Raw genomic sequence first — 14,910 nt, 5'->3', positions numbered from 1 at the left:
TTTACGAGTACATTACCTAATACATGAGTACCTTTACATATTCTTACATGATACATGAATACGCTTACATGAACACATTACATGAATACCTTTACGTAGATACATCTACCTGTGAATACTTACATGAATACTTGAAACTCGATTTGTAAAGATGATTTATTAGTACCTTCAGTAAATCATCTAGCCCATCCCAGTTCAACGGGAATCAGTTACGGGATTAACCATTCATGGAACCACTGTTCGCTACAGAGGTTAATTGGACAATCTTCGGATGTTCATTTGGTTGTTATTACTTATATTAGGAGTCAGTTACGGGATTAACCATTCCTGGAACCTACTGTTAGCTACAGAGGTTAATTGGACAATCTTCGGATGTTCATTAGGATATCTATTTCGCTTACAGCGATGTAGAGTCAGTTACGAAACTAACCAGTCCTGGAACCACTGTTCGCTACAGGGGTTAATTTGACAATCTTTGGATGTTCATTAGGTTATACCTTTCGTTTCGGTGATGTTGTGTTAGTCTTGGTAATCCAGGGATAATACTTACATGATTATACTTTTTCCTGTTTATTTTATTTTGTGATACTTTCACATAAACGATGAGTTAGACTAAGTACTTTAGTACTAGTCTATAGAAGGAAAAACTATCATTTTACTTACAAAACATTCGGGTCTTAGTAGAAGACTACATTTCATACTAGTAGGAAATAAGGGATTTCTTAGGGTTTTTCATACTTATATCAACTGTCTTACTTAAAGGTTTTACATGACATTCATAACAGTTTATCAAAGCAAGACAATGACACTTAAATACTTATGAATTCACCAGCTTTAAAGCTGGTACTCTCTTTCAAAATAACTTGTATTCTCAGGCCATCAGTAGATAGGTACGGTGGCCAGGTTTTGAGAAGACGGAGCAGACAAGTCTCGTCTTTTATTTTGATTATATATTTTTGGTGTCTTATTACAATGAAAGAACACACATGTATTAAAACTTTACTTATAGTGCAATGGATGATGTTGTTGCTTGTTTACTATTTTACACTGTTGTGATACTATACATGACGTCCTCCACCCCTGAACGTTTCCGCCGTTCGTGGTTTTGGGGTGTGAGAGATTGGTATCAGAGCTTTGTTTATAGTGAATGTAGTATATCAACCCATAAAAGATATACTAATTATAAATACATATGGATTAAAACACTCTTTCTAAGAGTTATACTTTTAAATAATAAAATATTTAACAAAGGATACGTGCCTGCATTCATACTAAAACCTGTGTCACAATGACAAGAACAAAAGTATTATGATTGTTGAATATCACAAGTAAGCTTAGGGATATATGGTCAGTCTTGGGAATGGCATAGCCTGATCAACTATGCTGGTCCGAGGAGTGATTAGCATATGCCCAAGAATCGTTGTGATGTGGCAACAAGTCTAAAAACTTACCAACACAACCATCAAGAAATACCATAGGGGTATTTGGTCTTACTATAATTATCTTAGTTAGTTCGTCTATTTTAGCTATTTCTTATATCCCTTTTCTCGCGTAGATTAAAATGGCTGGATTTCACCATGGCAATCCGTACTTCCCGAACCAAGGCAATGTTGGTTGGCTAGAGGCAGAACCAGAATTTTGATCACCAAATCCATTTGGATGATCACCATGTTGAGGGTTTTTCTGATAGTTCTGACTCGGAGCCTGAAGTCAATAACCTACCCCTAGCTGCTCAAAACCCGAACCTGAACCCCCGTCCTGCATTTCAAGGACCCACACCTCTGTGGGCCACTAACTTGAATACATGGAGTCATGAACAGGGTCAACCCATTCCCTACGATGGAGACCGAAGTTTCTACAACCTCACTGAAGGAGGCTCTGCTGACAGAGTCCTACCAATCATGGTTCGTAGGATTTCTCGAAACACGATAATGGCTCAGGCGACTATCAATCAAGTCTTGGAAGTTGACGCCAACTCTGGTGTTAACACTGTCCGCATTCGCCAACTAGAGTCTACACACGAAAGAACTCTAGTCCGCAATATAGCTCTACAGAGGGAACTTGCTGAAACGCGAGCTGAAGTTAGGGAACTTCGAGCTCAGCAAGCGAGAGCTGCTAGGCGTATGAGGGACATGGTACTTCTACTATCAGGATCAAGAACTCATGCTAGCAGTTCTCGTCGCCGATAGAATCTCGACGACTCATCTTTTGGATATAACCTAGTTTATGTAAAACTTTGGTCTAATTTCCTGTCTTTATAAATCTTAGACCTATTAGGTCTTGATCTAATCTTAATTCTGTCAAAATTTTCCATCTTGGTTGATGTAAGGCCTGCTTCTAGGCCATTTTTCCTGAACTTGTTACATCTGTAATTCCAATATTATTGACAGATATCTAATCATATGGAAATTATTATCCAAATGTTGTCATCTTCATTTAGTCATTCTATTCATTTGTTGTTAGGCTATGGGGAGTTAGTCCATGAGACACAATCATTATTCATTTATTCTTATCCATGTCGTCATCTTTTAAACATATAGTTAAAGATGCCACCACGAAGAAATCCCAGGTGTAACCCAAACAACGAAGCACCGATACCACCACCTCCACCACCACCACAACCTCAACCTCCTCAACCACCTAACCCCTTCGATGCCAACATGTTCCAGGCAGCTTTCACAGCAGCAGTTGCAACTTCTGTGTCAACAATCAACACTCCTGTCCCTAGTGGATCGGGAACAGGTGCACCTCCCTCGAACCACGGCGAAAGCCATGGACACCCTCGGGAATGCACCTATAAAGACTTCACAAACGCCAAACCCCGTACCTTCAATGGTACGAGTGGGGTTATGGTGTTAAGGCAGTGGATTGAAAAGATGGAATCTGTCTTTGAAATCTGTGCTTGCCAAGAAAGCAACAAGGTCAAGTTCGCAACTTGTACCTTCTCTGACAGGGCACCAACATGGTGGAACGGCCATGTTAATTACCTGACTCTGGTGGTGGCATATTCCATCAGCTGGGAACACTTGAAGGACATGCTGATGAGAGAGTACTGTCCTCGGGGAGAAATACAAAAACTCGAACAGGAACTCTGGAGCCTGCAAATGGTTGGATCCGACATCTCAACCTACACAAATAGGTTCTGTGATCTGGCAATACTATGCCCTGACATGGTTGCTCTGGAGAGCAAGAAAATAGAGAGATACATCTGGGGACTATCGCCCCAGATCCAGTTAAGCGTGTTAGCCTCCAAGCCTATCACTTTTGATAGTGCCAAGGAGCTGGCACAATCTCTCATAGACCACGGGAAACACAGGAACCCAACAATCCCTGCATCCGTACCACAAAAGTCCAACCCCGACAATCACAAGAAGGGGTGGAACAAGAGGAAAAGAGGGGCTTCACAGGAATCCTCCAAAAGACAACAACTTGTGGCAATCAATGCTACCACAGTAACTCCTGTTGTCCCTGCGAACCCCTTACCAGCAAAAACATATGCTGGAACCCTTCCGAAGTGCACCAAGTGCAACTTCCACCACCACGGACCTTGCAAGGAGATGCAGTGCTCTAACTACAACAGAAAGGGGCATACAGCCCGTGTTTGCAGGACTCCAACAGCTCAGGCCGCCCAGGTTCCTAACGTCGGTATGGGCCAAGATTGCTACGGTTGTGGCGAAGTGGGCCACTACAATAGGAACTGCCCTAAAACGGGGATGGCTGGAGGAGAAGGAAGAGTTATCGCCATAGGTCATGAGGAAGCGGTAGCTGATCCTACGATAGTTACTGCTACGTTTCTCCTCGATAACTCATATGCTTGCATACTTTTCGACAGTGGAGTAGAGAAAAGTTTCGTAAGCCACAAATTTGCACGCCTGCTTAAACAAAAACCCTGTGCATTAGATAATTCATTCACGGTAGAAATGGCTAACGGGAAAACGGAGAGTAGTAACTGCATATATGTAGGTTGTACTTTAACTTTAGATGGCCATACTTTCAAGATAGATCTCATGCCAGTCCAAATTAAATGTTTCGACGTTATCATTGGTATGGATTGGTTGAGTCTTCTTCGCGCCGACATCATGTTCTTTGAAAAAGCAGTTCGTCTTAACCTTCCTAACAAAGAAACATTAGTTATCTACGACGACAAACCTAGTACGAGCCTTCGTATCATTTCGTGCATTCAAGCCCAGAAGTGCTTGCGAAAGGAATATCATGCATTCCTCGCACACATCGTCGATACGAGTGAAGAAATGAAAGACATTCAGAAAATCCCCGAAGTACGCGACTTTCCCGACATCTTCCCAAAAGAACTTCCTGGTTTACCACTGCAACGCCAAGTCGAGTTCAGAATCGACTTAGTGCCAGGAGCTACCCCAGTAGCCAAATCTCCTTATCGTCTGGCACCGGCTGAGATGCAGGAACTTTCCAGTCAACTTAACGAACTTCTCAAGAAGGGATTCATTAGGCCAAGCTTCTCACCATGGGGAGCACCGGTCTTGTTCGTCAAGAAGAAAGATGGATTGTTTCCCATGTGCATCGACTACAAAGAACTCAACAAACTTACCATTAAAAATCGTTATCCTTTGCCCCGCATTAATGATTTATTTGATCAACTTCAAGGAGCCAACTACTTCTCGAAGATAGATCTACGATCCGGATATCACCAACTACGAGTGTTAGAGGAGGATGTTCCCAAGACAGCCTTTCGAACTCGTTATGGACAATACGAGTTTGTAGTTATGCCGTTCGGATTAACAAATGCGCCCGCCGTATTCATGGATCTGATGAATAGGGTGTGTCGTCCTTACTTGGATCAGTTCGTCATTGTCTTCATCGATGACATACTCATCTACTCTCAAAGTAAGGAGGAGCATAGTCAACATCTCCGTAGATTCTTAGAAACATTGCGAGCGGAGAAGCTCTTTGTGAAGTTCTCCAAGTGCGAATTTTGGATCCGACGAGTCGAATTTTTGGGCCATGTTGTTAGCGAAGACGGAATACACGTGGACCCTTCCAAAATCAAGGCCATTGAGAACTGGTCAGCACCGAAGACACCTACATAAATTCGTCAATTTCTAGGTCTAGCTGGCTACTATCGCAGGTTCATCCAGAACTTCTCCAGCATAGTGAAACCTCTTACAACCCTGACCTAGAAAGGCATGGCCTTTCACTGGGAAGAGAAACAGGAGAGAGCGTTCCAAACGCTTAAACGAGCCTTGTGTACCGCACTGATACTATCCCTCCCCGAAGGGATAGAAGACTTCATTGTCTATTGCGATGCATCCAATCAAGGACTCGAATGTGTTCTGATGCAGCGAGGTAAAGTCATAGCCTATGCCTCGAGACAAATGAAGACACATGAGGTTAACTACACCACCCATGATCTTGAACTAGGAGTAGTCGCATTTGCTCTAAAGATCTGGAGACACTACCTGTATGGTACAAAAAGCATGATCTTTACAAGCCACAAGAGTCTACAACACATCTTCGACCAGAAAGAGCTCTACATGAGACAACGAAGGTGGGTAGAGCTACTCAGTGATTACGAGTGTGAAATTCGTTATCATCCGGGTAAAGCCAATGTAGTAGCCGACGCCCTAAGTCGGAAAGAATATACTGGTCGTAGAGTCAAATCTTTGACTCTAACTATCCATTCACACTTGTCCACGCAAATTAAGGAGGCTCAGCTCGATGCTTTGAAACCTGAAAACGTGGCAGCTGAATCCCTTAGAGGGATGGATAAGAACTTGGAAGTCGAGGGTGGCGGAGCCTTATACCTCATGGATCGGATCTGGACACCGAAACACGGTGGCTTCAGAGACTTGGTCATGATGGAAGCTCACAACACTCGTTATTTCGTCCACCCCAGTTCAGATAAGATGTATCTGGATCTTAAAAAGTTATACTGATGGCCTAACATGAAAGCAGATATTGCTACCTTCGTGAGTAAATGCCTTACTTGCGCGAAGCTTAAGGTCGAATACCAGAAACCCTCTGGTCTCTTACAACAACCGGAGAAACCATAATGGAAGTGGGAGTGGATCACTATGGACTTCATAACCAAGTTGCCCATGACGACGGGTGGACTTGATTCCATATGGGTCATCGTCGATAGACTGACCAAGTCTGCACACTTCTTGCCAATCAAAGAAACAGACAAGATGGAGAAACTTACAAGAACTTACATTAGGGAAATTATAAGGCTGCACGGTGTTTCTTTATCTATTATCTCGGACAGAGATAGTAGATTCACTTCGAGGTTCTGGAAGTCATTACAAAGTTCCCTAGGAACTAGGCTGGACATGAGTACAGGCTACCATCCATAGACCAACGGGCAAAGTGAGAGAACTATCCAAACCTTAGAAGATATGTTGCATGCCTATGTGATTGACTTTGGAAAAGCTTGGGATACCAATTTACCCTTCGTTGAATTTTCCTACAACAACAGTTATCACACGAGCATAAAGGCAGCTCCATTCGAGGCCCTCTATGGCTGAAAGTGCAGATCCCCGCTGTGCTGGGCTGAGGTGGGTGATACACATTTAGCTAAGGGACGAGTTCCCGAAAGCACTCTCACGGGTCCGAAGATCATTTAGGAAACGACAGAGAAGATTGTTCAAATTCGTGAATGATTGAAAGCCTCTAGAGACCGACAGAAAAGCTACGCTGACAAGCGAAGGAAACCATTGGAATTCCTGGTGGGCGACCGAGTCCTACTGAAGGTCTCACCCTGGAAGGGATTGATACGCTTTGGAAAGCATGGGGAGATCAATCCAAGATACATAGGGCCTTTCGAGATTCTCGCAAGAATCGGCCCTGTAGCTTACAAACTCAATCTACCGCATGAACTCAGTAATGTACATCCTACCTTCCACGTATCGAACTTGGAAAAATGTCTATCCGACGAGACTCTTGTTATTCCACTCGACGAGATCGAGATCAACGAGAGCCTCAACTTCATGGAGGAACTAGTAGAGATCATGGACCGAGAGGTCAAGTAAACAAAGCAGAGTCGTATCCCGATAGTGAAGGTTCGCTGGAACGCAAAGCGCGGACCTGAATTCACTTGGGAACGAGAGGATTAGATGAAACTGAAATACCCTCATCTTTTCGCTTAGTTAATTGTAACTTCTTACTTTCTTAAATTCTAAATTCGGGACAAAATTCCTTCTAACGGGGGGATGATGTGACAACCCGGAATTTCCATTCTTATAAACAATAACACTTCAATAGAAGTTATATCAGTCACAGTAAACTTTCAGACTTTTCCGTATAAGTTTGAGTAATTTAGGGTTTACACCTCAGGAAATATCAGGAGAGTGGATGCACTAGAGTTTTGTGTAACACTGTTATTCCAACACTCTATTATATAGAGATCATTTCGGGAATAAAATATTTTCTGCCAAAAATATCAGGACTATAAATAGAATTCTGAACCAAATTCATTCATTATTCGCATTTCTAACTAGAGAAAAGCCATTTTCTCTCTCACGGATCTTCAGGTTTTTATACCAAAATGTGAGTAACTCTTTCTAGTAGTGTTAGAAACTTTATTATGCGGTTATAACATGATTTAGATGGCTAAATCACTAGATTTAGGAGTTTACTCCCCAAGGTGTTCTTGGGCGGTAAACTCCCGAAACAACGCCTAGACCTTCACTTATGTTATTATACGACTTTGGACTCATGTATAAGTGTATTAGGGACAAGAAAACATCAAAGAATCACCCAAGTTTGGGAGTTCACGACCCAAGAGGATCTTGGACCATGAACTCCAAAATCATGCACAAAAGGGTGCTTTTAAGGCACCTAAAGCCTTAGGCATTTACATAGACTTTTTCCCATTTAATCAAGGGCCTTAAAACACATCAAGAACACCCCTCAAAATGAATTCACGACCCTAATAAGGTTCTTGGTCCGTGAACATCAAACAAAGGCACCAAAGTGTGCCAAAGGCCTTGATATGCTTGGAATAAAAGTTTGAGACCTATACTACATGTGAATAAGACTTGAAAAGCATCAAAACACCGATTCTTAAGATTTTACGGCCGCAAACTCTAAGTGAAATGGCCTTAGGGCTGTAAACTCCTCAAAGGGGTGTTTCTATACCTTAAACCCTTCCAAGGATTTAACCACCAAGTTGGAATAATTCTAGGGATCATTTGGGACTTCAAAACACAAAATATCACCAAGATTGTGAGTTCACAGCCGTAAACTCAAGAGTTTACAACCGTGAACTCCATGTGTGATGATATATGGAGAGTAAACTCATATATGGGGTCCTTTGGAACCCTAAACCCAAGTACCTTGTCCCACAATAGCTTAGATGCAATCCTTAGGGCTTAAAACACTTATATAAAGTGTTTATTATGTTCTAGGATGTCTTAACATTATCAATTAGTAAATAAGCCTAATTGAGTGCATATATGTGTGATTATATGCTCATTAGGATCTTAGTGTGTGTACAAGTCCTCACTTGACACCTAACAATCATGCACCATCCAGTTCATCCAAACCACCATCTACAGGTGAGTTCATACCCCTAATCAATGTTTTAAATGATTTTTAAATGCTTTAATGGGGGGAGGGGGGGGGGGGAATGCAAGTAGAAACAACGTGTTATTAAATCATTTATATGTATTTTATAACTGTGTTTTCATTCAACAGATTTCTCATACTACAAAATGGGACACATGAAATGGTTTTCTATCTTAAAATACCTTGATAACAAAAGTATTAGTTTTGAAAAGTTTATTAAAATTACATCAAGTCACTCTTAATTATTGTTCAAAACTCTTAGATATCTTGCAAAACCATTACCTTTACCTTCTTGAACAACCAATTACCTTTCAATCAACTATCATAGGGATAGCTAGAAGATATCAAACATTATTCCTATTACAAGGAATCACACAAGAGTCAGTTCATTCATGAGTCTTTACGAGTACATTACCTGATACATGAGTACCTTTATATATGCTTATATGATACATGAATACGCTTACATGAACACATTACATGAATACCTTTACGTAGATACATCTACTTGTGAATACTTACATGAATACTTGAAACTCGATTTGTAAAGATGATTTATTAGTAACTTCAGTAAATCATCCAGCCCATCCCAGTTCAACGGGAGTCAGTTACGGGATTAACCATTCCTAGAACCACTGTTCGCTACAGAGGTTAATTAGACAATCTTCGGATGTTCATTTGGTTGTTATTACTTATATTAGGAGTCAGTACGGGATTAACCATTCCTGGAACCTACTGTTAGCTACAGAGGTTAATTGGACAATCTTCGGATGTTCATTAGGTTATCTATTTCGCTTACAGCGATGTAGAGTCAGTTACGGGACTAACCATTCCTGGAACCACTGTTCGCTACAGGGGTTAATTTGACAATCTTCGGATGTTCATTAGGTTATACCTTTCGTTTCGGCGATGTTGTGTTAGTCTTGGTAATCCAGGGATAATACTTACATTATTATACTTTTTCCTGTTTATTTTATTTTGTGATACTTTCACATAAACGATGAGTTAGACTAAGTACTTTAGTACTAGTCTATAGAAGGAAAAACTATCATTTTACTTACAAAACATTCGGGTCTTAGTAGAAGACTACATTTCATACTAGTAGGAAATAAGGGATTTCTTAGGGATTTTCATACTTATATCAACTGTCTTACTTAAAGGTTTTACATGACATTCATAATAGTTTATCAAAGCAAGACAATGACACTTAAATACTTATGAATTCGCCACCTTTAAAGCTGATACTCTCTTTCAAAATAACTTGTATTCTCAGGTCATCAGTAGACAGGTACGGTGGCCAGGTTTTGAGAAGACAGAGCAGACAAGTCTCGTCTTTTATTTTGATTATATATTTTTGGTGTCTTATTACAATGAAAGAACACACATGTATTAAAACTTTACTTATAATGCAATGGATGATGTTGTTGCTTGTTTACTATTTTACACTGTTGTGATACTGTACATGACATCCTCCACCCCTGAACGTTTCCGCCGTTTGTGGTTTTGGGGTGTGACAAAAACCTTCATCTTCATCACCACATGTTTGCTGGAGCATGCAGATCACGAAGTGGTGATTCGATGGACTTGCAAATCGGGAGATGAAGGTGGTATCTTGTCAAAGCTCACATATCCAGAGGATGATGTGTACTTTTTTCGTCTCATAGTTGAGTTTGTTCGAACCTTTGTATCAGGGTTGGAACGTCGCCACCTTCACCATCTCTGGGTTCCGATCTGAGGTTCTTTAACACCGTTACGTATGGTTTTGATAGCCACCTAGGATTTCAGGTTTGGTTTGGTTTGGTTAAGTGGTGGTAGATGGTCGTTTCTGATGGTAGTCGATTGGTGGAAGCACTAGAGGTGGATGGTGGCTGGTAGTGGGAGAGAAATATGAGTGATGGGTGTTGGTTTTTAGTGGTGATTAACGGTGGTAATAGGTGGTGGTTTCTGGTGGTGATAAGTGGTGGTTGTCAGAGTTGAGAAAGAAGATGAGAAAATATATAACAATGGTGGTGGTGGTGTTTATATTTAGTTAAACAGTTTTTTAATAGATTACTAATTAATAATTAATAAACAAATCAAAACAAATTAATAAGGCGAAATGATTTTTTCTTTGTGTATGGAGGTACTAAGCGTGCAAGAAAAAAATAATTGCTCGATGGTCCGAGTTAATTTTTAAAAATATGGACTAAATATACACTTTGACACATGGACGACGGATGAATGACATAATTTACCCTAAAAAATTATACTTCATATCCTCCATAATAAATGAAGGGTTTTTTTTTTTTTTTTTTTTTTTTTTTTTTTTTTTTTTTTTTTTTTTTTTCATATATCAATCTCTCATGAGTTTTGATACTTGTAATTTTGTGGTATTTTTGAAATAAATATTATTCACTTGTCAATTTTTTATTTGTTTCAATTTTTAAAATTAAAGTGATAATTATATATGTAAAATATTAAATATCATATATATGATATTAAATTGCAATAAATATGTATCTTTCTTTCTTATTTTAAAGTTGTACATTAAAAAATATTTTCGGTTTACATTTTAATTTAATGTTTAATCTTTTTTTAAACCAACCCGTGTAATACGCAGGTCTCACATCTAGTATACTCTAATAAATGAAAATTATGTTTGATATTTATCATTTTCTCATTCATTTTATCACATGACATTTTGTGACAATTTTAGATTAAATTATACTCATATGTTATTTTCTGATTTTTTATATTTATATTAAATTCCATATGGTAATAAATATATATTAATATTAATAATTCACTTTCTAGATTTAAAATTACCTATTGTATTTTAATATCGATAAATTAGGAAACAAAATTAATGGATTTTTTTAGGTAAATATAGTCCCTGCATCTTCCTTTTTATATTCTTATTTCTTCTCTCATTAATGATTTTTTATAATAATAAAATATAAAAATCTATTATATTACTATATTAGTATTAGTATATTATTCATTTTTATAAAAAACATACTCTCAAAACTAGAATATTGAATGTAATATAGAAGAAACCTAAGGCTTTGAGTAATTTTATCCTTTTTTAATTTTGTTATTATATGAAATAAGAAAATAATATAAATAAAATTAAATATTTTTTAATTACGCATTTAAAAAACTATTATATGCAATGAATATTGTTTACTAGGTTAATACCCGTGGGAACCACGGTTATAAAATAGATTAAATATTTATTGTAATAAATTAGGCAGTAGATATTACAAATCAATTTTTTGCTGACGTGTTTAATCCGTGTAAAAGGAAGGAGTGAATTAGTGGAAATGTAATAAATGAGGAAAAACCAAAAACTGACAAGTGACAAATAATTAATTCAAATTCTAATTGATTGACACGTGACAATTTTGCTACTATTTTATTAGGTAGGGAGATGATAAAGTTTTTATATAATAGTATCTAACTATTATCAAATTAGGGTTGAGCAAGATGTATGTTGCAACCAAACCGATTACAATTTGATATTTAATTTTTTTTTAATTAAATCGTGTATTATACGGATCTCACATCTAGTATTTTATATTTCTAAATTAATGTAACTTTTTAATTTATTATTCAATGATGTATTTTTTTTTTCAATTAATTTTGGTTGTTAATATGAAATTAACCCACTTGGTAGAGATGGATCTTTAGATTGTAGGTTTAGGGTTCAAATCCGGAAATAAACCCATTAACTAAATTTGTGAATTTAACTTCTTACCACTAATACACTAATACGTTCAAAAAATTAATATTAGTTTTATTAAATACAAAAATAGGAACGCTGGAATGATCGACTGTTTTTATTCATGAGAAGGTGGTATGATTTGAGGCTGATATTACAATATTTTCTTTTATGTGTGGTGGGGAAATAATTAACCAATATTGTAAACAAAACTTACCGACATGAAATATGTCGACGAACCAACAGTCTTGTCGACACGGCGTGACTTCACAAATTGACTCTTATGACTTATCTATAATATAATATATGTAGGTTTAGAATCCATTCGTTTTGTGTATGTATTAAAAAACACGAGTCCATAATATAATGATTACAAGGTGTGGTTCTCTCAGATGCGCATCTTCATTTCACCGCGTATACCAGCTTTTCATCATCTCACTTTCCCCTATATAAAGCCCCCCCAAATCTCATAAAATAAAACACAAGAAAATCACAAACTAACCAAGTGTTCAATTCTACATTTTCTAGCTTCATCTATACCTTATCGAGTGAAAAGAAAAATGGCACAATACGCAGGAGATCAAAAATACGGAAGAGAAGGTCAGCAAACAGATGAGTATGGTAACCATGTTCTGAAAACTGATGAGTACGGAAATCCACTTCACTCTAGCATCCCTTTTACTAGTACGGGAGCAGGCATTGGCACGGGAACTGGGACAGGCTACGATCAAGATGGCCACGAGAAGAAAGGGGTGATGGAGAAGATCAAAGAAAAGCTTCCCGGTGGTAAAAACACGGACGAGCATCAAAGGGTGTCTACAACAAAGGCAGGTGGCTTTGCTGGTGGTTATGGGGAAGGAGGGGAAACCCACGAGAAGAAAGGGGTGATGGAGAAGATTAAAGAAAAGCTTCCCGGTGGTCACAACACGGTCGAGCATCAAAGGGTGTCCACGACAATGGCAGGCGGTGTTGGTGGCAGTTATGTGGAAGGAGGGGAAGCCCATGAGAAGAAAGGGGTGATGGAGAAGATCAAAGAAAAACTTCCTGGATGTCATAATACGAACGAGCATCAAAGGGTGTCCACAACAACGACTGGAGGCCACCATGGAGTTAGTGGCGGTTATGTGGAAGGAGGGGAAACTCACGAGAAGAAAGGGGTGATGGAGAAGATAAAAGAAAAGCTTCCTGGTGGTCACAACACGGACGGGCATCAAAGGGTCTCCACAACAACAGCAGGGGGTGTTGGTGGTGGTGGTTATGGAGAAGGTAGGGAAACCCATGCCAAGAAAGGGGTGATCGAAAATATAAAAGAAAAGCTTCCCGGTGTTCACAGCACGAACGAGCATCAAAGGGTGTCCACAACAACGGTAGGAGGACACAATGGCGTTGGTGGCGGTTATGTGGAAGGAGGGGAAACCCACGAGAAGAAAGGGGTGATGGAGAAGATAAAAGAAAAGCTTCCTGGTGGTCACAACACGGACGGACATCAAAGGGTCTCCACAACAACAATAGGCGGTGTTGGTGGTGGTGGTGGTTATGGAGAAGGTAAGGAAACCCACGCCAAGAAAGGGGTGATGGAAAATATAAAAGAAAAGCTTCCCGGAGTTCACAACACGAACGAGGATCATAAGGTATCCACAACAACAACAAGAGGCCACAATGGCATTGGTGGCAGTTATGTAGAAGGAGGGGAAACCCACGAGAAGAAAGGGGTAATGGAGAAGATCAAAGAAAAGCTTCCAGGTGATCACAACACGGATGGGCATCAAAGTGTGTCCACGACAACAACAAGTGGCGTTGGTGGTGGTGGTTATATGGAAGGACGAGAAACCCATGAGAAGAAAGGGGTGATGGAGAAGATCAAAGAGAAGCTTCCTGGACATCATTAGATCCTATAGTATCTTTATGATGAATCATATGTGTATACATAATAATAATCCGGTATTATTGTCGTTTGTATGGTGTTGTTGATGGGTAACAAGTAGAGAGATGGGATTGAGCTTTGTATGGTGTGTTATCTCGTATTTTGAGTTTATGGAAGATACTTTGGTTTTCTTGAGATTATAATTAACACTAATACAAAACATATTTACTAATGTGATAGATTTTTTTAATTGGTGCGGTTGTAGCCTTAAACAACATTATTAAACAATCTACAACTATTTTTGCATCAATAAACCAACGAACTGTACCATTTAAAGAATTTGTTGGTGCGGTTTCTATATAACCGCATTAAAATGTGTTTATTGGTGCGCATGTTCAAAATCGCACCATTAGACATTGTTATTTGGTCCAAAGGTTTATAAATCATACAATTAGAACATGATTTTTTAATGCGGTTTATGTATAACTGCACTAAAAATGCATATACCGGCACTACTACAAAATGACAGATAGAATATTGTTAAAATGAAACATAGAATATGGTTTTCTAGCCGTACTCAATAAGAGGGGTTTCGTATTTGAAGCTTTGAACAGGTAATACAATACAGTTGAAAAATCATATTCTATAATTATTATATATTACAATTTTTTAGATAATACAGTACGGCTGCAAAACCATACTCCACAATCATCATAAAGTGCTATTTTTTAGACAATACAACACTGATGCAAAAACCTAGTCTATGATCATCATGAAATACTTTTTTTAGGTAGCTTTATTCTTTAAC

The 14,910-nt window shown here is 38.7% G+C and overlaps 1 protein-coding gene across 1 annotated transcript; it reads left to right on the top strand.

The window, feature by feature from the left end:
• The first annotated feature begins 12,703 nt into the window (after positions 1-12,703).
• LOC145036885 (uncharacterized) lies at positions 12,704-14,305 on the top strand. The gene has a single exon (XM_078985417.1). The coding sequence runs from the start codon at positions 12,799-12,801 to the stop codon at positions 14,125-14,127; it is 1,329 nt and encodes a 442-aa protein (XP_078841543.1). The 5' UTR covers positions 12,704-12,798; the 3' UTR covers positions 14,128-14,305.
• The last annotated feature ends 605 nt before the right edge of the window (positions 14,306-14,910 follow it).

The sequence above is a fragment of the Lactuca saligna genome, chromosome 3, assembly GCF_052625555.1.
Source record: "Lactuca saligna cultivar CGN05327 chromosome 3, ASM5262555v1, whole genome shotgun sequence".
NCBI classification, from domain to species: domain Eukaryota; kingdom Viridiplantae; phylum Streptophyta; class Magnoliopsida; order Asterales; family Asteraceae; genus Lactuca; species Lactuca saligna.
This window is presented reverse-complemented; position numbering and strand designations above follow the sequence as displayed.

What these genes read in the sequence shown, in the direction of transcription:
- LOC145036885 (XM_078985417.1), top strand. Translation starts at nt 12,799, where the DNA reads ATGGCACAATACGCAGGAGATCAAAAATACGGAAGAGAAGGTCAGCAA.